The sequence below is a fragment of the Salmo salar genome, chromosome ssa23 (genome assembly GCF_905237065.1).
Source record: "Salmo salar chromosome ssa23, Ssal_v3.1, whole genome shotgun sequence".
NCBI classification, from domain to species: domain Eukaryota; kingdom Metazoa; phylum Chordata; class Actinopteri; order Salmoniformes; family Salmonidae; genus Salmo; species Salmo salar.
The window spans coordinates 6099620-6125963 of NC_059464.1; the positions used below are offsets into that span (position 1 = coordinate 6099620).

The window sequence follows — 26344 nt, forward strand, 5'->3', positions numbered from 1 at the left end:
TGTGGTTCGTCAATATACGTCGAAGGGGGTGTATCTTTGCTATAAAATATCTCTGTAGCCATTGTGTAATCACCTTATTCAATGGTTCATTCAAGAGAGTGCATTATTGAAGGTCAAGTGTTTTTGCAAAAGTATCTAGAAATTAAATAATTAAAATTAGAAAACATTGGTAAAATATTATATTGTCATTTAAAGAATTATAGATTTACATCTTTTGAGCGCAATCAACTTGCCAGATTTAAAAATAACCTTGCTGGGAAATCACACTTCTGCAATAATCCCTGAGCACTGTGCCCAGAAAAATACGGCGTTGCGATACAGACTAGACGTCATGTTGGGGAGATCTAAAATCGAAAATACTATGTAAATAATCCATTACCTTTGATTCTCTTCATCAGATGTCACTTCCAGGTATCACAGGTCCATAACGAATGTAGTTTTGTTCAAAAAAGCTCATCATTTATGTCCAAAAATCTCCGTCTCGTTAGCACATGATGTAAGCCAGCCGGACTTCTCGTCATGAACGAGGGGAAAAAATATATTTCCGTTCGTTCAAACATGTCAAACGTTGTATAGCATAAATCATTAGGGCCTTTTTTTAACCAGAACATGAATAATATTCAAGGTGGACGAATGCATAGCCTTTTATAACGTATTGGAACGAGGGTGCCCACATGAAGAGCGCCCTTACTCTTGTTCGGTCAGATCTCCCTCCGAAACTCAAAAACTTTGTAAAGGCTGGTGACATCTAGTGGAAGCAATAGGAAGTGCCAAAATTCTAACTGTGTTTTTAAAGGGGGGGGGTTTAAACCCAAAAAAAAACATCAGGTGTTCTTCCTGAAAGGGTTTTGCCTCCCAGGTATTCTTATGAGGTTCTGTTATTCTCACAGACACCATTTGAAACTTTAGTCTTAGTGTTTTCTATCCATAATAGTATGAATAGTTATGGGTAGGATTAGTAACCGATAGATTATTTTTATGACGTTTTTTATCCAATGTGAAAGGTTAATTACTAAAGATGTAGTTAACTCGGACTGGTGTGTTTGTAACTCTCCTCATTTGGTAATGCAGAAATTAGCCACCACAAAGCCTACCACAATGAGAATATGTGTTTACTTTAAGCTTCCTGTGTCAACCGGAAGTGCCTTAAATTGGGGTCGTAGGGGCTGTTTTGAATGGTTAAAAAGGTCAGATCATTTCAAAACTTCATATTTGTGACTTGGCAACCCTCATGAACTGTAAATCAGTCATTTATCCCATCAGATGTCAAAGAAAATCTCTCTCACACAAACACACACACACACACACACACACACACACACACAGCAAGGATGGAGTGTCACAGTGCGGTGCTTAAAGACACACAGAGCCTGCAATGGCATTATCATTATCTCTAGGCTGTGCCGAGTTCAATGAGACACCCCGCTTGACCGTAGCTCGCTCTGAGCGCAGCAACCATGAAAAAAAGTAGGCCCAAAATGAAGCCTGGCCCTAAATTTCAGGTGCTTTTGGGGGACAGCGGCGGAACCATTAGAGTTAGAAGCACAATTCGACCTCGGGAACATTCCTGAGGTCCTCCCGATCTGTGCAAGCCTAACCTTGACTGTGTGGCATTAACCCTTAACAGTGAAAAGAAGGTGTTTACATCAAACAGTTTGCAATGACTTCTCTCCCCATAGGAATACATTTCCTATTCCCCTAAATTCAACCTGAAGCCTATGTGGGTTATGAATGCCTTATGAACCTGCCTTCGATGACAATCCATCAGGCCACTATGAGGTCTACCTGTGTCGATTCTAAGCTTCCTGGAGCAACCGGAAGTTGTTAACCTCTATGGGCTAGGTGGGACGCTAGCGTGCCACCCGTGGTGCACTCCATCAACAGCAGGTGCATTTCAAGAGCGGCAAATTTGAATCCAAATAAATGTCAAAATTCAAATTTTTCAAACATACAACTATTTTACACCCTTTGAAAGATAAACATCTCCTTAATCTAACCACGTTTTACGATTTCAAAAAGGTTTTACGGCGAAAGCATAAATTTAGAGTATGTTAGGACAGTACATTTACAAGAGTTGTGTGTAATGTTTTGTCAATTCAAAGACCGGGTCACCAAAACCATAAAACCAGCTAAAATGATGCACTAACCTTTTACAATCTCCATCAGATGACACTCCTAGGACATTATGTTAGACAATGCATGCATTTTTAGTTCTATCAAGTTCATATTTATATCCAAAAACAGCGTTTTACTATGGCATTGATGTTGAGGAAATCGTTTCCCTCCAATAACCGGCAGTCAAGTCAGCGTCACAAATTAAATAATTAAAATTAGAAAACATTGGTAAAATATTATATTGTCATTTAAAGAATTATAGATTTACATCTCTTGAACGCAATCAACTTGCCAGATTTAAAAATAACCTTACTGGGAAATCACACTTTGCAATAATCTGAGCACTGCGCCCAGAAAAATACGGCGTTGCGATACAGACTAGACATCATGTTGGGGAGATCTAAAATCGAAAATACTATGTAAATAATCCATTACCTTTGATTCTCTTCATCAGATGTCACTTCCAGGTATCACAGGTCCATAACGAATGTAGTTTTGTTCAAAAAAGCTCATCATTTATGTCCAAAAATCTCCGTCTTGTTAGCACATGATCTAAGCCAGCCGGACTTCTCGTCATGAACGAGGGGAAAAAATATATTTCCGTTCGTTCAAACATGTCAAACGTTGTATAGCATAAATCATTAGGGCCTTTTTTAACCAGAACATGAATAATATTCAAGGTGGACGAATGCATACTCTTTTATAACGTATTGGAACGAGGGTACCCAACATGAACTCGCGCGCCAGGTGTCTAATGGGACATCATCGTTCCATGGCTCTTGTTCGGTCAGATCTCCCTCCAGAAGACTCAAAACACTTTGTAAAGGCTGGTGACATCTAGTGGAAGCAATAGGAAGTGCCAAAATATTCCTCAGCCCCTGTGTTTTTCAATGGGATAGGTTTAAAGGTAATACAACACATCAGGTATCCACTTCCTGTCAGAAAATGTCTCAGGGTTTTGCCTGCCAAATGAGTTCTGTTATACTCACAGACACCATTCAAACAGTTTTAGAAACTTTAGAGTGTTTTCTATCCATATATAATAAGTATATGCATATTCTAGTTACTGGGTAGGATTAGTAACCAGATTAAATCGGGTACATTTTTTTATCCAGACGTGCAAATGCTGCCCCCTAGCCCTAACAGGTTAACTTCTCAAGGGCCAGTGGGACGACCTACGTAACAGCCAGTGGAATCCTGTGGCGCGTTATTCAAATACCTTAGAATTGCTATTACTTCAATTTCTCAAACATATTACTATTTTACACCATTTTAAAGACAAGACTCTCGTTAATCTAACCACACACTCCGATTTCAAAAAGGCTTTACAACGAAAGCAAAACATTAGATTATGTCAGCAGAGTACCCAGCCAGAAATAATCAGACACCCATTTTTCAAGCTAGCATATAATGTCACATAAACCCAAACCACAGCTAAATGCAGCACTAACCTTTGATGATCTTCATCAGATGACAATCTTAGGACATTATGTTATACAATACATGCATGTTTTGTTCAATCAAGTTCATATTTATATCAAAAACCAGCTTTTTACGTTAGCATGTGACGTTCAGAACTAGCATACCCCCCGCAAACTTCCGGTGAATTTATTAAATTACTCACGATAAACGTTCACAAAAAAACATAACAATTATTTTAAGAATTATAGATACAGAACTCCTCTATGCACTCGCTATGTCCGATTTTAAAATAGCTTTTTGGTGAAAGCACATTTTGCAATATTCTAAGTAGATAGCCCGGCATAACAGGGCTAGCTATTTAGACACCCAGCAAGTTTAGCCCTCACCAAAGTCAGATTTACTATAAGAAAAATGTTATTACCTTTGCTGTTCTTCGTCAGAATGCACTCCCAGGACTTCTACTTCAATAACAAATGTTGGTTTGGTCCCAAATAATCCATAGTTATATCCAAATAGCGGCGTTTTGTTTGTGCGTTCAAGACACTATCCGAAAGGGTAAATAAGGGTTACGCGCCCGACGCATTTCGTGACAAAAAAAATCTAAATATTCCATTACCGTACTTCGAAGCATGTCAACCGCTGTTTAACCTGTTATGGCTAGGGGGCAATATTTTCAACCCTGGATAAAAAACGTACCCGATTTAATCTGGTTACTACTCCTGCCCAGTAACTAGAATATGCATATAATTATTGGCTTTGGATAGAAAACACTCCAAAGGTTCTAAAACTGTTTGAATGGTGTCTGTGAGTATAACAGAACTCAAATGGCAGGTCAAAACCTGAGAGATTCCTTTACAGGAAGTGGCCTGTCTGACCATTTCTTGAACTTCTTTGCCATCTCTATCTTTTACAAAGGATCTCTGCTCTAACGTGAGACTTCCTACGTCTTCCATGGGCGCACAGAGCCCGGGAAAAACCTGAATGTCGTCATCCCAGCCCTAGGCTGAAACACGTTATCGCCTTTGTCAAGTGGCCGATCAAGGGACTGTGGGCTTAGGCGCGTGCCCTGGCCGCCCCCGTCTTTGTGATTTTTCCTCTGTTTGCCGAAAAGGAGATTCCCGGTCGGAATATTATCGCTTTTTTACGAGATAAATTGCATAAAAATTGATTTTAAACAGCGGTTGACATGCTTCGAAGTACGGTAATGGAATATTTAGAATTTTTTTGTCACGAATTGCGCCATGTGCGCGACCCTGATTTACCATTTCGGATAGTGTCTGGGACGCACGAACAAAACGCCGCTATTCAGATATAACGATGGATTATTTTGGACCAAACCAATATTTGTTATTGAAGTAGCAGTCCTGGGAGTGCATTCTGACGAAGACAACAAAAGGTAATCAAACTTTTATAATAGTAAATGTGATTTTGGTGAAGGCTAAACTTGCCGGGTGTCTAAATAGCTAGCCCGTGATGGCTGGGCTATGTACTTAGAATATTGCAAAATGTGCTTTCACCAAAAAGCTATTTTAAAATCGGACATATCGAGTGCATAGAGGAGTTCTGTATCTATAATTCTTAAAATAATTGTTATGCTTTTTGTGAACGTTTATCGTGAGTAATTTAGTAAATTGTTAGCAAATTCCCCGGAAGTTTGCGGGGGTATGCTAGTTCTGAACGTCACATGCTAATGTAAAAAGCTGTTTTTTGATATAAATATGAACTTGATTGAACAAAACATGCATGTATTGTATAACATAATGTCCTAGGTGTGTCATCTGATGAAGATCATCAAAGGTTAGTGCTGCATTTAGCTGTCTTCTGGGTTTTTGTGACATTATATGCTAGCTTGAAAAATGGGTGTCTGATTATTTCTGGCTTGGTACTCTGCTGACATAATCTAATGTTTTGCTTTCGCTGTAAAGCCTTTTTGAAATCGGACTGTGTGGTTAGATAAAGGAGAGTCTTGTCTTTAAAATGCTGTGAAATAGTCATATGTTTGAAAAATTGAAGTTTTTGTATTTTTGAGGAATTTGTAATTCGCGCCACCCCTATCATTGGATATTGGAGCAGGTGTTCCGCTAGCGTAACGTCTAGATGTAAGAGGTTAAAATCAATTTTTATTCAATTTTTCTCGCAAAAAAGCGATAATATTCCAACCGGGAAAGCGTGTTTACGTTCAGAGAGAGAAAATAAAAACATGGGATCCCCTCGTGCACGAGCCTCAGTCTGATGGTCCTCTGATCGGCCACTTACCCAAGGCGCTAAAGTTTTTCAGCCAGCGGCTGGAATTACATAATTCAGCTTTTTCCCGGGTTCTGAGAGCCTATGGGAGCCGTAGGAAGTGTCACGTTAAAGCAAAGATCCTACATTTTCAATAAACAGAGCCAAGAAGCCCAAGGAATGGTCAGAGAGGGTACTTCCTGTACAGAATCTTCTCAGGTTTTTGCCTGCCATATGAGTTCTGTTATACTCACAGACACCATTCAAACAGTTTTAGAAACTTTAGGGTGTTTTCTATCCAAAGCCAATAATTATATGCTTATTCTAGTTTCTGGGCAGTAGTAATGACCAGATGAAATCGGGTACGTTTTTTATACGGCCTTGTAAATACTGCCCCCTAGCCCTAACAGGTTAAAAACACCCTAAAGGTGTTTTGATATAACCAACCTGCAGATTGTGAAAATCACTGCATTGAACCCTGTGTAAATCAGTCAATTCTTAACCTGTTAGGGCTAGGGGGCAGCATTGACACGGCTGGATAAAAAACATACCCAATTTAATCTGGTTACCACTCCTACTCAGTAACTAGAATATGCATATACTTATTACATATGGATAGAAAACACCCTAAATTTTCTAAAACTGTTTGAATGGTGTCTGTGAGTATAACAGAACTCAAATGGCAGGTCAAAACCTGAGAGATTCCTTTACAGGAAGTGGCCTGTCTGACCATTTCTGGAACTTCTTTGCCATCTCTATCATTTACTAAGGATCTCTGCTCTAACGTGACACTTCCCACGTCTTCCATAGGCTCTCATAGCCCGGGAAAAAAGAGAATGTCGTCATTCCAGCCCCAGGCTGAAACACATTATCGCCTTTCTCAAGTGGCCCATCAAGAGACACTAGCTTATGCGCGTGACCCCGACCGCCCCCGCCTTTGGGATTTTTTTCCTCTGTTTGCCGAAAAGGAGATTCCCTGTCGGAATATTATCGCTTTTCTACGAGAAAAATGACGTAAAAATTGATTTTAAACAGCGGTTGACATGCTTCGACGTACGGCAATGGAATACTTTGAATTTTATTGTCAGGAATTGCGCCAAGCGCGACACTTCTTTACTATTTCGGATAGTGTCTGGAACGCATCGAACAAAACGCCGCTATTCGGATATAACGATGGATTATTTTGGACCAAACCAACATTTGTTATTGAAGTAGACGTCCTGGGTGTGCATTCTGACGAAGACAACAAAAGGTAATGACATTTTTATAATAGTAAATATGATTATGGTGAGTGCTAAACTTGCCGGGTGTCTAAATAGCGAGCCCGTGATGCCTGTGCTATGTACTTAGAATATTGCAAAATGTGCTTTCACCAAAAAGCTATTTTAAAATCGGACATATCGAGTGCATAGAGGAGGTCTGTATCTATAATTCTTAAAATAATTGTTATGCTTTTTGTGAACGTTTATCGTGAGTAATTTAGTAAAATGTTAGCGAATTCCCCGTAAGTTTGCGGGGGGTATGCTAGTTCTGAACGTCACATGCTAATGTAAAAAGCTGGTTTTTGATATAAATATGAACTTGATTGAACAAAACATGCATGTATTGTATAACATAATGTCCTAGGGTTGTCATCTGATGAAGATCATCAAAGGTGAGTGCTGCATTTAGCTGTCTTCTGGGTTTTGGTGACATTATATGCTGGCTTGAAAAATGGGTGTCTGATTATTTCTGGCTTGGTACTCTGCTGACATAATCTAATGTTTTGCTTTCGTTGTAAAGCCTTTTTGAAATCGGACAGTGTGGTTAGATTAACGAGAGTCTTATCTTTAAATGGCTGTAAAATAGTCATATGTTTGAGAAATTGAAGTAATAGGATTTTGAAGATTTTGAAAATCGCGCCACAGGCTGGCAGTGGCTGTTACGTAGGTGGGACGAATTCGTCCCGCCGGTCCCATAGAGGTTAACGTAAAGACTTAAAACTCAGGATTCTGTAAAAGCCTAACCCAATGAGGATATGTGTTTACTTTTAGCTTCCTGTGCCAACCCGAAAGTGCCTTAATTTGTGGTCAAAGTGGCTGTTTCGAAGGGTTAAAAAAGTCACATCTTTCCAAAACTTTATATGTGTGATTAGGCAACCCTCATGAACTGTAAATCAGTCATTTATCCCATCAGATTTCCAAGAAAAACTCACACACACATACAGCTAGGATGGAGTGACACAGTGTGGGGCTTAGAGACATACAGAGCCTGCAATAGTTACCTTTGTTCGAACTGTCAAAGAACCGTCAGAGCTAGAGCTCTGAAACATTAGAAACCTGTTCTAGAGCTCAAGTTGATAGTGCACGGTGAGTTATGTGGCTCGAGAAGGTTCTCAGACCGAGAAACAGCCTCATACATTTGCAATAACTTCAATTCATTTTGACCATTACAAAAATGATGACATTTACAAATGTCCCAGAGTCGCAAGACTAGGTGCATTGAAACCGCCTCGGCCCGTAGAGACGGACCCCAACGTTTCTGTCCGATAGCTCATTCAAGGACCCGTAGCAACGCCCGGAAAAAGTGGATTTTCAGCACCAATTAAGGTCGTTGCTCGGGCACTCGGGATTCGGGGTCGCCTCACATAGGCCTACACATAAAGTCAAAGCTGGACCTTCAGCTAGAACGTAACTACATGTTTTACATTTTGATTATGGTTTAATCTGAAGGCGCTGTGAATTATGGGCCTGCTCTGAAATATGTGATAGTTGGCTTCTAAACGAGTCGGAAAAACTGGGTTTGGTGTCAGATGGTATCAGTTTGGTGTCAGAATGATATCTAATTGACTGATGGACGCTGACTTGCTGGGTGACTTTTGTACATTTGCAATATGTTTAACTTCTATGGGCTACGTGGGATGCAAGCGTCCCACCCACGGTTCACACTATTCAACAGCCAGTGAAAAATCAGAGCGCCAAATTCGAAAACAACAAAATGTCATAATTCAAATTTCTTAAACAAACAACTATTTTACACCATTTTATAGATAAACATCTCCTTAATCCAACCAGGTTGTCCGATTTCAAAAAGGCTTTATGGCGAAAGCATAAAGTTAGATTATGTTAGGACAGTACATAGACAAAAAATTACACAGCCATTTTCAATGCAAGACAGGCGTCACCAAAAGCAGAAAACCAGCTAAAATGATGCACTAACCTTTGACAATCTTCATCAGATGACACTCCTAGGACATTTTGTTAGACAATACATGCATTTTCCGTTCTATCAAGTTCATATTTCTATCCAAAAACAGCAATTTACATCTGCGCGTGACGTTCAGTAAATGTATTTCACCCAAAACTTCCGGTGGATCAGTAGTACAATTTACAAAAATACTCATTATAAACGTTGATAAAATATTAAACTGTTATTCAAAGAATTATAGATTAACATCTCCTGAATGCAACCGCATTGAGAGATTTCAAAATAACTTTACTGGGAAAGCACACTTTGCAATAATCTGAGTACTGTGCTCAGAAAAATACACTACGCAATACAGATAGCCGCCATTTTGGAGTCATCTAAATGCATAAATAGCATTACAAATATTTACTTACCTGTAATAATCTTCATCAGAAGGCACTTCCAGGAATCCCAGGTCCAAGTTGTTTTGTTCGATAAAGTTCATAATTTATGTCCAAATAACTTCTTGTTGTTCGCGCATTCAGTTCAGCTACTCCGAATGTAGGAAGCGTGCGGAAAATGTGAAGACGAAAAGTTAAAAAAAATCTATTTACGTTTGTTCAAACATGTCAAACGTAGTATAGCATCAATCTTTAGGGCCATTTTAACGTGAAACTTCAGTAATATTTCAACTGGATCATTCCTGTGTCTTGAAAAACTTTTTGGAACACAGGTCCCATCTCACATGAATGTGCGCCAATGAAGTGATGTCATTCCCTGGGACACCAACTTCCCAGCCTTCTCATTCGGTCTCTGTTCATCATAGACGCCTCAAACAACTTTCTAAAGACTGTTGACATCTAGTGGAAGCCTTAGGAAGTGAATCCTTTGTCACTGTGTGTTCCATTGCCAATGACTTGAAAATACTACAGCCACAAGATTTTCATTTCCTGATTGTATTTTTCTCAGGTTTTTGCCTGCCATATGAGTTCCGTTATACTTACAGACACCATTCAAACAGTTTTAGAAACTGCATAGTGTTTTCTATACAAATCTACTAATAATATGCATATTCTAGTTTCTGGGCCAGAGTAGTAACCTGTTCAAATTGGGTACGTTTTTCATCCGGCCGTGAAAATACTGCCCCCTAGCCCAACAGGTTTTAAACAGTATTAGACCATCACCAAAATGACATTCTGAAATCAACACCAACGAGCGATGGAGAGGAACCAGAATCACTGCCCGGCCATCCCGAGTTCATCGGGCCAGTCAATTTCACATTCCTGCAGTTTTTTTGAGCATGTCAAATTCGTGATGGTAAATGCCCATTGAAACATATTGCAAATGGACAGTACATTTGCAATATGATTCAACAGTGAAAAGACATCACCAAATGGACATGATGAAATCAACACAACGAGTGAGGGAGAGGAACCACTATCACTGCCCAGCCATCCCAAGTTCATCGGGCCAGTCGCATTTCGGCAGTATTTTTGAGCATGTCAAATTCGTGATGGTAAATGCCCATTGAAACATATTGCAAATGGACAGCCGTGCACCTGATGATTGGAATGGGTTATCAGAAGCACATTTTTAAAATGGTTTTCAATGCCTTTAGGGGGAGCAAGGGGTCTACGGTTGGGTAGGGAGCACCCCCCACCTGTGCCCATCCAATAGGGGGGTCATTTTGGTCATTTTGAATGTTTTTCAAAAAATCGTTAAAAAACAACAGAGTCCCACTTCTCCCTCACCATACATGACAAATAGACCATATAGGTTTATTCATGGCTTAACATAGGACTATATATAATTTGGGCAGTATAAATGCCATTTGGACATGGTTCACTGACTTTTGGGTTTGGAAACCGACTTCCTATGATCGTACATGGCAAATGGACAAACATCCTGATTTGGCACATTCAATACTTTCATATTGCATTTGGTCATTTCTTATGGCATTTGGAGAAAAAAAAGAAAAAAAAGTGACATTTGACTTTGACTTTTGACTTCCTATGAAATCATATTGCAAATGGACAAAACATGTGCCTTATGGACAAGCAAAAAAAATGTCAAAGAATTATGTCAATAAAATATGACAAACGTATGTTCATACAGGTCTTATACATGTGAAATTGACCAAAAAAATGAAAGAATTTAGAAAAACGGTCCAGAAAGCACTTTTTTTATTAAGGGGGTGAAAAGTTTTCAAAAAAAAAATAATTTTTTCAAAGTTTTACCCTTGGGTCTTGACTTGTGTTACATTTGCAATAAGAAAATGTTACGGTGGAGCGCGCTTGCCATCTATTGGATTTTAGCATTGTGACGCTTGGCATTTGCCACATGACATTTGCAATATGTTTTCATTGAAACGGCGTCCACATGAGTGGTATTGTACATTGTGTATATGTTTCGTACGGTGCCAATATGTTCCCATTCATTTTTGTCCATTTCATGGGGGTCTTCCCTTACTCATTTAAGGGTTTTTCTTTATTTTTACTATTTCTACATTTTAGAATAATAGTGAAGACATCAAAACTCTTAAGTAACACATATGGAATCATGTAGTAACCAAAAAAGTGTTAAACAAATCCAAATATATTTTATATTTGAGATTCTTCAAATAGCCACCCTTTGCTTTGATGAGAGCTTTGCACACTCTTGGCATTCTCTCAACCAGCTTCACCTGGAATGCTTTCCCAACAGTCTTGAAAGACTTCCCACATATGCTGAGCACTTGTTGGCTGCTTTTCCTTCGCTCTGCGGTCCAATTCATTCCAAACCATCTCAATTTGGTTGAGGTCAGGGGATTGTGGAGGCCAGGTCATCTGATGCAGCACTCCATCACTCTCCTTCTTGGTAAAATAGCCCTTACACAGCCTGGAGGTGTGTTGGGTCATTGTCCTGTTGAAAAACAAATGATAGTCCCACTAAGCCCAAACCAGATGGGATGGCGTATCGCTGCAGAAGGCTGAGGTAGCCATGCTGGTTAAGAGGGAAAGGAATTCCACAAATTATCTTTTAACCTCTATGGGCTAGGTGGGACGCTAGCGTGCCACCCGTGGTGCACTCCATCAACAGCAGGTGCATTTCAAGAGCGGCAAATTTGAATCCAAATAAATGTCAAAATTCAAATTTTTCAAAAATACAACTATTTTACACCATTTGAAAGATAAACATCTCCTTAATCTAACCACGTTTTACGATTTCAAAAAGGTTTTACGGCGAAAGCATAAATTTAGAGTATGTTAGGACAGTACATTTACAAGAGTTGTGTGTAATGTTTTGTCAAGTCAAAGACAGGGTCACCAAAATCATAAAACCAGCTAAAATGATGCACTAACCTTTTACAATCTCCATCAGATGACACTCCTAGGACATTATGTTAGACAATGCATGCATTTTTAGTTCTATCAAGTTCATATTTATATCCAAAAACAGCGTTTTACTATGGCATTGATGTTGAGGAAATCGTTTCCCTCCAATAACCGGCAGTCAAGTGAGCGTCACAAATTAAATAATTAAAATTAGAAAACATTGGTAAAATATTATATTGTCATTTAAAGAATTATAGATTTACATCTCTTGAACGCAATCAAATTGCCAGATTTAAAAATAACCTTACTGGGAAATCACACTTTGCAATAATCTGAGCACTGCACCCAGAAAAATACGCGTTGCGATACAGACTAGACGTCATGTTGGGGAGATCTAAAATCGAAAATACTATGTAAATAATCCATTACCTTTGATTCTCTTCATCAGATGTCACTTCCAGGTATCACAGGTCCATAACGAATGTAGTTTTGTTCAAAAAAGCTCATCATTTATGTCCAAAAATCTCCATCTTGTTAGCACATGATCTAAGCCAGCCGGACTTCTCGTCATGAACGAGGGGAAAAAATATATTTCCGTTCGTTCAAACATGTCAAACGTTGTATAGCATAAATCATTAGGGCCTTTTTTAACCAGAACATGAATAATATTCAAGGTGGACGAATGCATACTCTTTTATAACGTATTGGAACGAGGGTACCCAACATGAACTCGCGCGCCAGGTGTCTAATGGGACATCATCGTTCCATGGCTCTTGTTCGGTCAGATCTCCCTCCAGAAGACTCAAAACACTTTGTAAAGGCTGGTGACATCTAGTGGAAGCAATAGGAAGTGCCAAAATATTCCTCAGCCCCTGTGTTTTTCAATGGGATAGGTTTAAAGTCAATACAACACATCAGGTATCCACTTCCTGTCAGAAAATGTCTCAGGGTTTTGCCTGCCAAATGAGTTCTGTTATACTCACAGACACCATTCAAACAGTTTTAGAAACTTTAGAGTGTTTTCTATCCATATATAATAAGTATATGCATATTCTAGTTACTGGGTAGGATTAGTAACCAGATTAAATCGGGTACATTTTTTTTATCCAGACGTGCAAATGCTGCCCCCTAGCCCTAACAGGTTAACAAGGCACACCTTTTAATTGAAATTCATTCCAGGTGACTACCTCATTAAGCTGGTTGAGGGAATGGCAAGAATGTGCAAAGCTGTCATCAAGGCAAAGGGTGGCTATTTGAAGAATCTCAAATATAAAATATATTTAGATTTGTTTAACAATTTTTTGGTTACTACATGATTCCAGGGTAGCCTAGTGGTTAGAGTGTTGGGCTAGTAACTGAAAGGTTGCAAGTTTGAATCCCTGGGCTGACAAGGTACAAATCTGTCATTCTGCCCCTGAACAAGGCAGTTAACCCACTATTCCTAGGCTGTCATTGAAAATAAGAATTTATTCTTAACTGACTTGCCTAGTTAAATAAAATAAATGTGTTATTTTATAGTTTTGAGGTCTTCACTATTATTCTACAATGTAGAAAATAGTAAAAATAAAGAAAAACCCTTGAATGAGTAGGTGTTCTAAAACTTTTGACCGGTAGTGTATGTACATTACATGAAATCCAAATAAAAATCCCATTAAATTACAGATTGTAATGCAACAAAATTGGAAAAACACCATGGGGGATGAATACTTTTGCAAGGCACTGTAGATACTGATAAAATACAGCAATCTCTTTCATAAGTTCTTTAAACAATAAAGGCTTATTTACCAACAATTCTGAAAATGGATATATAGTGGTTTGGAAAGAAACTCTTCATTTGGACATTTTAGGCCATGGTGTTCTATTAGATTTCACCATTTAATGGTGTCTATCATTAGGTGTGATTTGAGACGCATAAGTCATTAGCTGGATTCAAATATTATCATTCAGTCTTTGATATTTTTTACTGAGGTGGAACTGCTGGGTCCTCAATTATCACCACTGTAACTAATTGGCTGGTGTGGCAGTGATGGGAGGCAAGGAAATATATTAATGAAGCACCACGTTCAGCCTAATCACTGAAACGCTACCAAAAGGGATGCCTGCCTGATCAGACCGTGTGAAATTTCACTTGATTAGACAACTGTGTAATCAGGAAGTGTATAGAAGATGTTGTACCCACTGTGACTATTATAACCTACCCTAACCAGAAACCGTGGATTGATGGCAGCATTCACACAAAATTGAAAGCACGAACCATCGCATTTAACAAATGGCAAGGTGGCTGGGAATATGGCCGAATACAAACAGGCAAACAGGCAAAACGTCAGTATCGAGACAAATTGGAGTTGCAATTCAACGGCTCAGACACAAAACGTATGTGGCAGGGTCTACAGACAATCACAGACTACAAAAGGAAAACCAGCCACGTCGCAGACACCGACATCTTGCTTCCGGACAAGCTTAACAGGTTCTTTGCCCGCTTTGAGGATAACACAGGGACAACGATGTGGCCCAGTACCAAGGACTGTGGGCTCTCCTTCTCCGTGGCCGACGTGAGTAAGACGTTTAAACCGGTTAACCCTTGCAGGGCTGCCGGCCCAGATGGCATTCCTAGCCGCGTCCTCAGAGCATGCGCAGACCAGCTGACTGGTGTGTTTACGGACATATTCAATCTCTCCCTATCCCAGTCTGCTGTCCCCACATGCTTCAATATGGCCATCATTGTTCCTGTACCCAAGAATGCAAAGGTAACTGAACTAAATGACTATCATCATGATGTGCTTTGAGAGACTAGTCAAGGACCATATCACCTCCATCTGTCACACTGTCACCCTAGACCCACTTCAATTTGCTTAGCGCCCCAATAGGTCCACTGACAATGCAATCGCAATCACACTGCACACTGCCCTATCCCATTTCAACAAGAGGAATACCTATGTATTCCTAACAATCCGCACCCAGGTGGTGAAGGTAGGAAACAACGTTTCGCTGCGCTGATCCTCAACACTGGGGTCCCACAAGGGTGCTTACTTAGCCCCCTCCTGTACTCACTGTTCACGCATGACTGCATGGCCATGCACACCTCCAACTCAATCATCAAGTTTGCAGATCACACAACAGCGGTAGGCTTGATTACCAACAACGACGTCAAACAGTCTACAGGGAGGAGGTGAGGGCTCTGGGGGTGTGGTGCCAGGAAAATAACCTCTCACTCAACATCAACAAAACACAGGAGATGATCGTGGACTTCAGGGAACAGCAGAGGGAGCATCCCCCCCATCCACATCGACGGGACAGCAGTGGAGAAGGTGGACAGTTTTAAGTTCCTCGGCGTACACATCACGGACAAACTGAAATGGTCCACCCACACAGACAGTGTGGTGAAGAAGGTGCAACAGCTTCTCTTCAAGCTCAGGAGGCTGAAGAAATGTGGCTTGACACCTAAAACCCACACAAACTTTTACAGATGCTCAATTCAGAGCATCCTGTCGGGCTGCATCGCCGCCTGGTACGGCAACTGCACCGCCCACAACCGCAGGGCTCTCCAGAGGGTGTTGCGGTCTGCACAACACATCAACGGGGGCAAACTACCTGCCCTCCAGGACACCTACAGCACCCGATGTCACCGGAAGGCCAAAAAGATCATCAAGGACAACAATCACCAAGCCACTGCCTGTTCACCCCACTTCCATCCAGAAGGCGAGGTCAGTACAGGTGCATCAAATCTGGGACTGAGAAACTGAAAAACAGCTTCTATCTCAAGGCCATCAGACTGTTAAATATCCATCACTAGCACATTACAGGCTGCTGCCTTATACATAGACTTAAAATCACTGGCCACTTTAATAAATGAAACACAAGTCACTTTAATAATGTTTACATATCTTGCATTACTCATCTCATATGTATATACTGTATTCTATACTATTCTACTGTATCTTAGTCTATGCCGCTCTGACATCGCTCCTCCATATATTTATATATTCTTTATTCCATTCCTTACTTAGATTTGTGTGTATTGGGTATATGTTGTGAAATTGTTAGATATTACTTGTTAGATATTCTTGCACTGTCGGAACTAGAAGCACAAGCATTACCCTACACCCACAATAACATCTGCTAAACACATATATGTGACCAATAACATTTTATTTGATTTGACAAACAACACGTCAACATCTCTCCTGCGGATAAACTCTGTGTGTGTGCATGTGTGTGCGCTCCCACACGTGTGTGCATACTGTATTAGACTCCTGATAATTATTCCATGTATAGGCGACAACAGAAACCTTTCGAGCATTCGATTTGCTCTGATGTAAAGTGTGTTAACCTTTAAAGCAAAGCCAGCCTTGGCCATTCTCATTCTGCTGTAATTGCATGCACAGGGTAAGCACATTCTGCTCAAAAGTTTAGCATGCTCCCATCCAGTTGTTGTGACAAATGAGTAAACACTTTCCCTCTCTCTCACTCACTCACCCACTCTCTCATAGCATTACACATCATAACACATGAACAAACACAATGCTAATAAACAAACAAACTGAAAGTAAGACAGAAAGAAATGGAGGAAGAATTCAGGAACTGAGCTGTTTGTGTCTCAATTATATGGAAAGAAACGTAGGCCCCTCAGCCTGCCAATATCTGGCAGCATGTTTGTGTGTGTGCGTGTGTGTGCGTGTGTGTGTGTATATGCCTGTGTATGTGTGTGTACTCAGAGAGCAAGAGCTGGCAGGGAGGCTTCTCTCCACGCAGGCAGAGAGGCAGGCAGGCAGGCAAGGTATTGATAAGCTAGAGGTGCAAGGTGAATGAAGGCTGATATCGCCGGTGGCTGGCTGGGGCTCCTGCAATACTGCTTGCTGGAGCCTGAAAATTCCTTTTGACAGATGAATCTCCGCCCCGGCTGGTGAGGCATGGAGCGGTGGGGGGCTGATTGCACAGGCTCACCAGAGCGGCGCAGAGTAGCGTTAGCCAGCGTCATGTTGTGCAAACCTGCAATTTATACTTCCGCCCCTGGCATTAATCCCGGCTGATGATATGCAAGAAGCCCCCTTACCATTCCATTCTACCTCCATCATCACCAGCCCACAAGTCCTAAGGAGTTTACATACATACTAGTACCAGATAAATGCTTTATTTTACTGTTCTGTTATACACTATATATACAAAGGTATGTGGAAACCCCTTCTAAGTACTGGATTCCACCCGCCAACCCCTCTTTTACGCTACTGCTACTCTCTGTTCATCATATATGCATAGTCACTTTAACCTGTTAGGGCTAGGGGGCAGTATTGACACGGCTGGATAAAAAACGTACCCGATTTAATCTGGTTATTACTCCTGCTCAGTAACTAGAATATGCATATAATTATTGGCTTTGGGTAGAAAACACTCCAAAGTTTCTAAAACTGTTTGAATGGTGTCTGTGAGTATAACAGAACTCAAATGGCAGGTCAAAACCTGAGAAGATTCTGTACAGGAAGTACCCTGTCTGACCATTTCTTGGCCTTCTTTGCCATCTCTATCCATTACAAAGGATCTCTGCTGTTTCGTGACACTTCCTACGGCTCACATGGTCTCTCAGAAGGCGGCAAAAAGCTGAATTGTGGCTTTGCAGGCTCTGGCTGAAAAAAAGTAGCGCGTTTGGGTAGTGGCTGGTTACAGTACTGTGAGACTCAGGCTCGTGCCCGCGTCGACCGAATGCTTTGTTTTCTTTCCTCTGTTTACCTAAACGGAGATTCCCGGTCGGAATATTATCGCTTTTTTACGAGAAAAATGGCATAAAAATGGATTTTAAACAGCGGTTGACATGCTTCGAAGTACGGTAATGGAATATTTTGTTTATTGTCAATCAGTGTTGCTTCCTAAGTGGACAGTTTGATTTCACAGAAGTGTGATTGACTTGGAGTTACATTGTGTTGTTTAACCTCTCTGGGCTAGGCGGGACGAATTCGTCCCACCTACGCAACAGCCAGTGTAATCCAGTGGCGCGATTTTAAAATACCTTAAAAATCCTATTACTTCAATTTCTCAAACATATGACTATTTTACAGCTATTTAAAGACAAGACTCTCGTTAATCTAACCACACTGTCCGATTTCAAAAAGGCTTTACAACGAAAGCAAAACATTAGATTATGTCAGCAGAGTACCAAGCCAGAAATAATCAGACACCCATTTTTCAAGCTAGCATATAATGTCACAAAAACCCAGAAGACACCTAAATGCAGCACTAACCTTTGATGATCTTCATCAGATGACACACCTAGGACATTATGTTATACAATACATGCATGTTTTGTTCAATCAAGTTCATATTTATATCAAAAAACAGCTTTTTACATTAGCATGTGACGTTCAGAACTAGCATACCCCCCCGCAAACTTCCGGCGAATTCACTAACAATTTACTAAATTACTCACGATAAACGTTCACAAAAAGCATAACAATTATTTTAAGAATTGTAGATACAGAACTCCTCTATGCACTCGATATGTCCGATTTTAAAATAGCTTTTTGGTGAAAGCACATTTTGCAATATTCTAAGTACATAGCCCAGCCATCACGGGCAAGCTATTTAGACACCCGGCAAGTTTAGCACTCACCAATATCAGATTTACTATTACAAAAGTTTGATTACCTTTTGTTGTCTTCATCAGAATGCACTCCCAGGACTTCTACTTCAATAACAAATGTTGGTTTGGTCCAAAATAATCCATCGTTATATCCGAATAGCGGCGTTTTGTTCGTGCGTTCCAGACACTATCCGAATGGTAAATAAGGGTCGTGCGCATGGCGCAATTCGTGACAAAATAAATCTAAATATTCCATTAACGTACTTCGAAGCATGTCAACCGCTGTTTAAAATCCATTTTTATGCCATTTTTCTCGTAATAAAGCGATAATATTCCGACCGGGAATATCCTTTTAGGTAAACAGACAAAGGAAAAGAAAGCTTTCGGTCGACGCGGGCACGAGCCTGAGTCTCACAGTACTGTAACCAGCCACTACCCAAACGCGGTACTTTTTTTCAGCCAGAGCCTGCAAAGCCACGATTCAGCATTTTTCCGCCTTCTGAGAGCCTATGGCAGCCGTAGGAAGTGTCACGTTATAGCTAAGTTTCTCACTCTTCAATAAACAGAGACAAGAAGAACGACACCTTGTCAGACAGGCCACTTCCTGCATGAAATCTTCTCAGGTTTTTGCCTGCCATATGAGTTCTGTTATACTCACAGACACCATTCAAACAGTTTTAGAAACTTTAGGGTGTTTTCTATCCAAAGCCAATAATTATATGCATATTCTAGTTACTGGGCAGGAGTAGTAACCATATTAAATCGGGTACGTTTTTTATCCAGCCGTGTCATTACTGCCCCCTAGCCCTAACAGGTTAAAATGCTGTAAAATAGTCATATGTTTGAGAAATTGAAGTAATAGCATTTCTAAGGTATTTGAAAATCGCGCCACGGGATTCAACTGGCTGTTGCGTAGGTGGGACGAATTCGTCCCGCCTAGCCCAGAGAGGTTAACCATATCTACATGTACATACTACCTCAATCAGCCTGACTAACCGATGTCTGTATGTAGCCTCGCTACTTTTATAGCCTCGCTACTGTATATAGCCTGTCTTTTTACTGTTGTTTTATTTCTTTACTTACCTATTGTTCACCTAACACCTTTTTTGCACTATTGGTTAGAGCCTGTAAGTAAGCATTTCACTGTAAGGTCTACTACACCTGTTGTATTCGGCGCACGTGACAAATAAACTTTGATTTGATTCGGCTATTTCAGCCACACCCATTGCTGACAGGTGTATAAAATCGAGCACCCAGCCATGCAATCTCCATAGGGAAACATTGCCAGTAGAATGCTGTTATTGTGAAGTGGAAACGTCTAGGAGCAACAACAGCTCAGCCGCGAAGTAGTAGGCCACACAAGCTCACCGAGCGGGACCGCCTAGTGCTGAAGTGCGTGGTGCTTAAAAATCGTCTGTCCTCGGTTGTAACACTCACTACCGAGTTTCAAACTGCCTCTGGAAACAACTTCAGCACAACAACTATTCATTGTGAAGCATAAGGAAATGGGTTTCCATGGCCGAGCAGCCGCACACAAGCTTAAGATCACCATGCGCAATGCCAAGCATCAGCTGGAGTGGTGTAAATCTCACCGCCATTGGAGCAGTGGAAACATGTTCTCTGGAGTGATGAATCACGCTTCACCATCTGGCAGCCATACGGACAAATCTGGGTTTGGCAGATACCAGGAGAGCGCTACCTGCTCAAATGCATACATGTTACATTTACATTTTTTGTCATTTAGCAGACGCTCTTATCCAGAGCGACTTACAGTAGTGAATGCATACATTTCATTATTAAAAAAAAAAAAATCCATACTGGTCCCCTGTGGGAATCAAACCCACTTACCTACTTACAGTAGTGAATGCATACATTTCATAAATGTTTTCTCCATACTGATCCCCGTGGGAATCAAACCCACAACCCTGGCGTTGCAAACACCATGCTCTACCAACTGAGCTACATGGGACTGCGTAGTGCCAACTGTAAAGTTTGGTGGAGGAGGAATGGTCTGGGGCTGTTCTTCATTGTCTGGCTAGGCCCTTTAGCGTTAAGAGGAATCTTAGCGCTACAGCATACATTGGCATTCTAGACAATTCTGTGCTTCCAACTTTGTGGGAACAGTTTGGGGAAGGCCCTTCCCTGTTTCAGCATGACAATGCCCCCGTGCACAAAGTGAGGTCCATACAGAAATGGTTTGCCGAGATCAGTGTGGAGGAACCTGACTGGCCTGCACAGAGCCCTGACCTCAAATTAACTTCTGGGCCACATCCTGACTGATGGTAGCCCATTCTTGCATAATCAATGCTTGGAGTTTCTCAGAATTTGTGGGTTTTTGTTTGTCCACCCGCCTCTTGAGGATTGACCACAAGTTCTCAATGGGATTAAGGTCTGGGGAGTTTCCTGGCCATGGACCCAAAATATCGATGTTTTGTTCCCCAAGCCACTTAGTTATCACTTTTGCCTTATGGCAAGGTGCTCCATCATGCTGGAAAAGGCATTGTTCGTCACCAAACTGTTCCTGGATGGTTGGGAGAAGTTGCTCTCAGAGGACGTGTTGGTACTATTCTTTATTCATGGCTGTGTTCTTAGGCAAAATTGTGAGTGAGACCACACCCTTGGCTGAGAACCAACCCCACACATGAATGGTCTCAGGATGCTTTACTGTTGGCATGACACAGGACTGATGGTAGCGCTCACCTTGTCTTCTCCGGACAAGCTTTTTTCCGGATGCCCCAAACAATCGGAAAGGGGATTCATCAGAGAAAATGACCTTTTGCAGAATATCAGTCTGTCCCTGATGTTTTTCCTGGAGAGAAGTGGCTTCTTTGCTGCCCTTCTTGACACCAGGCCATCCTCCAAAAGTTTTCACCTCACTGTGCGTGCAGATGCACTCACACCTGCCTGCTGCCATTCCTGAGCAAGCTCTGTACTGGTGGTGCCCCGATCCCGCAGCTGAGTCAACTTTAGGAGACGGTCCTGGCGCTTGCTGGACTTTCTTGGGCGCCCTGAAGCCTTCTTCACAACAATTGAACTGCTCTCCTTGAAGTTCTTGATGATCCAATAAATGGATGATTTAGGTGCAATCTTACTGGCAGCAATATCCTTGCCTGTGAAGCCCTTTTTGTGCAAAGCAATGATGACGGCAAATGTTTCCTTGCAGGTAACCATGGTTGACAGAGGAAGAACAATGATTCCAAGCACCACCCTCCTTTCGAAGCTTCCAGTATGTTATTCGAACTCAATCAGTATGACAGAGTGATCTCCAGCCTTGTCCCCGTCAACAATCACACCTGTGTTAACAAGAGAATCACTGACATGATGTCAGCTGGTCCTTTTGCGGCAGGGCTGAAATGCAGTGGAAATGTTTTTGGGGGATTCAGGTCATTTGCATGTCAAAGAGGGACTTTGTAATTCATCTGATCACTCTTCATAACATTCTGGAGTATATGCAAATTGCCATCATACAAATTGAGGCAGCAGACTTTGTGAAAATCTATATTTGTGTCATTCTCAAAACTTTAGGCCATGACTGTCCATAGATTTCACGGTGGGTACGAGACACTGTGGCTTGTAGGCCTCTCCAGGTTTCGCACCCACTGTGAAATTTGGTGGAGGATCGGTGATGATCTAGGGGGCTTCAGCAAGGCTGGAATGTTCCATTAGCAGGAAAACACCATTCTCAAAAGTGACCACAAATGCGATTATGCATGTAATGCTTTTATTATAAAGGTGCATTTTATGGTGAAAATTAACTGTGACGTGATTCTCCGCCCATGTAGGCAGCCTAATCTATTGAAGTGAGACAACACATACTGTGTGCACTTGAACTGGAGAGGAGAGGTAGGTTACTGAAGTTGATGTTGACCTGGTTTTTATGCAAGTCTAGCTCTCTGGAGTTTTATACATACAGCTACGCTTTGTTTCACAGTCCTGCTCAACTGTTGGTTACCTAGTTATTGAGAAATTATGTAATAATAATGTAGTTGGTTCTTCAAACAATTCATCATAATAAAGAACTAATTGATGCCGAATGGAACATGGCACTGGTTGTTTAAATGACTCACAAAGAAAGAGAACAGCTGGTCATTGTGTAATTATTAAGTAATTACTGTTTTAGCATGCAATTTCTACTATGGGCATACCAGGAAGTAGACTATAAAGCAAAACACAACTGATATAAAATTCTCAGAAGGCCCCTGCTGGTATACATCCACACCCTATCCACACTGACATGCTCATGGATGTATGCAATATCACCTTCACAGCTCCCTAATACATATCTATAGTACCACAAATAGTTACAACACTCACACACATGCACGTGAATATGAATGCACATACGTACGCACACACACACAAGCCCCTGTCTCCCTTCCCCACTAGCATCTACGCCCTATCACCCATTGCAGTCATCATCCAGACGTCATCATCCACTCTTCACTCCATCTCAATTCCCCATTATTAACAATCCACCACAGGCGGAGCGTTTACTATGCAAACATTTAAGGCCAGTGGAGATGAGTGTCAGGTTTTGCTGCTCTCATGGAAAGTGCAAATATAATCTACAAGAGGTACTTACCATGGTGAATGCGTAACATTATACTGTACACATAGAATCCATTCTATTGGATTCTATTTCTTTGACTATACATTACTCATGCAGTGCAGCAGAGGGTTTTCATATTTGAATAGATGAGTCATTCTGAATTACTTTGATCATCCGCCACTAAGAATAAAATGCAAAGAAACAACAAAACACAAAGTCAAAGCTGAATCATTTTAAATAAGCTTTGTTCCTCCTCATGGGGATATAGTAAAATCTATTAAATTTAAACAGTTGACATACGTATGGCTCAACGCCATACAATTCTACAGTAGTAGGCACATTTCTGAACATTTGCCAAGCCTGTTTCTCTGTTCTGTCTTCCCAGATAAGAGAGGTGATCCACTAAGAAGGCGACTCCAGTCTCTGATCTGAAAGAGTCCGTACCTGGAGCATGATCCTTGGTGTGTCTGCAGAGCCAGTGAAGAGCCTGGAACCTGCCTCCATGGCCACAGAGTCAGCACCCTCCTAGCTCTGCCAGGGGACACAAGAATAGCTCGACGAGGGGGCTCAACCATCCCCCTCCTAGCTCTGTGTGGGGCCTCAAGCAACCCCTTTCTAGCTCTGCCAGGGGGCCTTGTACATCCCTACTAGGTCCGCCAGGGGCTCACTCCCACCTATCTGCCAGCTCAGATAACCCTCTGGCTGTTGGCAAACACATGTTTGACGTGATCGAATGTGACCGCCGCCGCGCCATCCAGAGCAGCTGCAGCCCCCTGCTCCCCCTGCCTGCTGATCCACCATGCAGTGGAGACGACGGCACTGCTGCCCCATGAAGATGACCTGGACCATGAAGCGCTCGCTCTTCCGGACCCACATGGCGGGTCTCCTGTCCCTGGCCCTCCTCTTCACCCTCTTCCTCTTCTTCAGCCACCAGGACTGGCTGCCGGGCCGGACCGGGCCCCGTGACAACCCCCTGACCTACACCGTTAGGGGCTTCCGCACGGCCAAGGCCGAGGCAAATCAGAGCTTGAGTCTGCGGAACCTGTGGAGGGAGACAGGCTACGTGCCTCCAAAGCCCCAGCTTAACCTCAGCTCCCAGCAGGCTGAGGGTGGCGGTGGAGGGGGAGCCATGGTGGGCGTAACGGGACTAGAGAACTCGATGAGCGCCAACAACAGTTTACAGCAGGAGATGGGCGTGGGAGGGAGGCTCAATTCCCAGCCCTACCGCTACATGCTCAACGAGCCCTTCAAGTGCAGGGACAGCACCCCGTTCTTGGTGCTGCTGATCGCTGCAGAGCCAGGCCAGGTAGACGCCAGGAACGCTATCCGGCAGACGTGGAGCAACGAGAGCGTGGCCATGGGTCTAGGTTTCGTCCGACTCTTCCTGCTGGGTCTAGGGCGGAGCTCGGACAGGTACACCCAGACCGCCATTGAGGAGGAGAGCTGGGTTCACCATGACATCATCCAGCAGGACTATCAGGACACATACTACAACCTCACCATCAAAACCCTGATGGGCATGAACTGGGTGGCCACCCATTGCCCGCAGGCGCACTATGTCATGAAGACAGACAGTGACATGTTTGTTAACACGGAGTATCTCATCCAGAAGCTGCTGAAGCCCGAGCTCCCACCGAGACAGAGCTACTTCACTGGCTATCTGATGAGGGGCTACGCACCCAACCGCAACAAGGACAGCAAGTGGTACATGCCTCCAGAGCTGTACCCTAGCGAGAGGTACCCCATCTTCTGCTCGGGAACCGGGTATGTGTTATCTGGGGACATGGCAGAGAGGATCTATCAGGCGTCTCTGAGCATACGGAGGCTGCATCTGGAGGACGTTTACGTGGGCATATGCCTAGCCAAGCTCCGCATTGACCCCACACCGCCGCCCAACGAGTTTCTCTTCAACCACTGGAGGGTGTCCTACTCCAGCTGTAAGTACAGCCATCTCATCACCTCCCACCAGTTCGAGCCCAACGAACTGGTCAAGTACTGGAACCACCTGCAGACCAACAAGCACAATGCATGCATCAACATGGCCAAGGAAAGGAATGGGAGGTATAGACACAGGAAGTATCACGCAGAGAGACATCAGTGATGATAACTCTACTTACCGTGGGAAGTCTGGACAGGAAGACAAAATGGTAAGGAAGTGGACAAGAAGAATGGTTGGATCTGGAAAGGGCATGTTAAGAGAGCTCAGCACTATACACTACCTGGGAAAGAGCAGTGTTTTTGGTATTGTGTACAGTCAATTAAAACTATTTTTTTAATTTGAGAGAGATGTTATGTATTGTAAACCTGTTGAAAACTCTTTTTAAAAAGGTTAGTGACGTTCCATGTTTATGTGCAATATAAAGCATGCACACAACATAAAAAAACTGCAAAGTGGGGATTCTGCCACTTTCAGGTGCAAATACAATGATCAGAAGAGACAAGGCCAGTGGTTGATGGGGTTTTGTTACACAACAGGTAGGTCACTAACTGTGGGGACAATTCTGTCAAAGAACTATAAACAATTAATAATATTAAGAGTATTTACATGGGATGGGAAAAGGGAAAGAGAGAAATGCATCACTACCTACAGAAATTATGAATATATTTATGATGTGGACCACTAATGCTGCCCTCATTCTCAATGTTTGCTTTACATAATTATCATAAAATATGAATTAAAAGGGTTTACCTGTCAATATGCCATATATTTTATTTACAGCCAAGGTGAAAGCACTCAGAATAACTACTGAGATTGTATTTTCTAAAGCTTTACATTGAGTGTGATGAGTCTGCACATGAGCAAATGTGCAATGAATTGAATAACAACTAAATGTATTGAATTTCTCAGGTTTCTTTTGCTTTTGTTGTTTATAATTTTGAGAAACGTCTCACTTGACGCTGCCTATCTTTCATTCACCATTATACACCAACAGCTCATTTTGCCATTTTGCAGTCAACAACCATTTACATATATTATCAGGTATG

At 41.9% G+C, this 26344-nt stretch overlaps 1 protein-coding gene across 2 annotated transcripts in view; it reads left to right on the forward strand.

The window, feature by feature from the left end:
* Positions 1-26055, forward strand: part of LOC106583974 (beta-1,3-galactosyltransferase 2) — a 32733-nt gene extending 6678 nt beyond the window's left edge. For both annotated transcript variants that reach the window (XM_014168700.2, XM_014168701.2), the window contains exon 2: positions 23745-26055. In XM_014168700.2, the coding sequence (XP_014024175.2) occupies positions 24159-25460 (1302 nt within the window). In that variant the 5' untranslated portion in view covers positions 23745-24158 and the 3' untranslated portion in view covers positions 25461-26055. The remainder of the gene's footprint in view (positions 1-23744) is intronic.
* Positions 26056-26344: the final 289 nt, after the last annotated feature.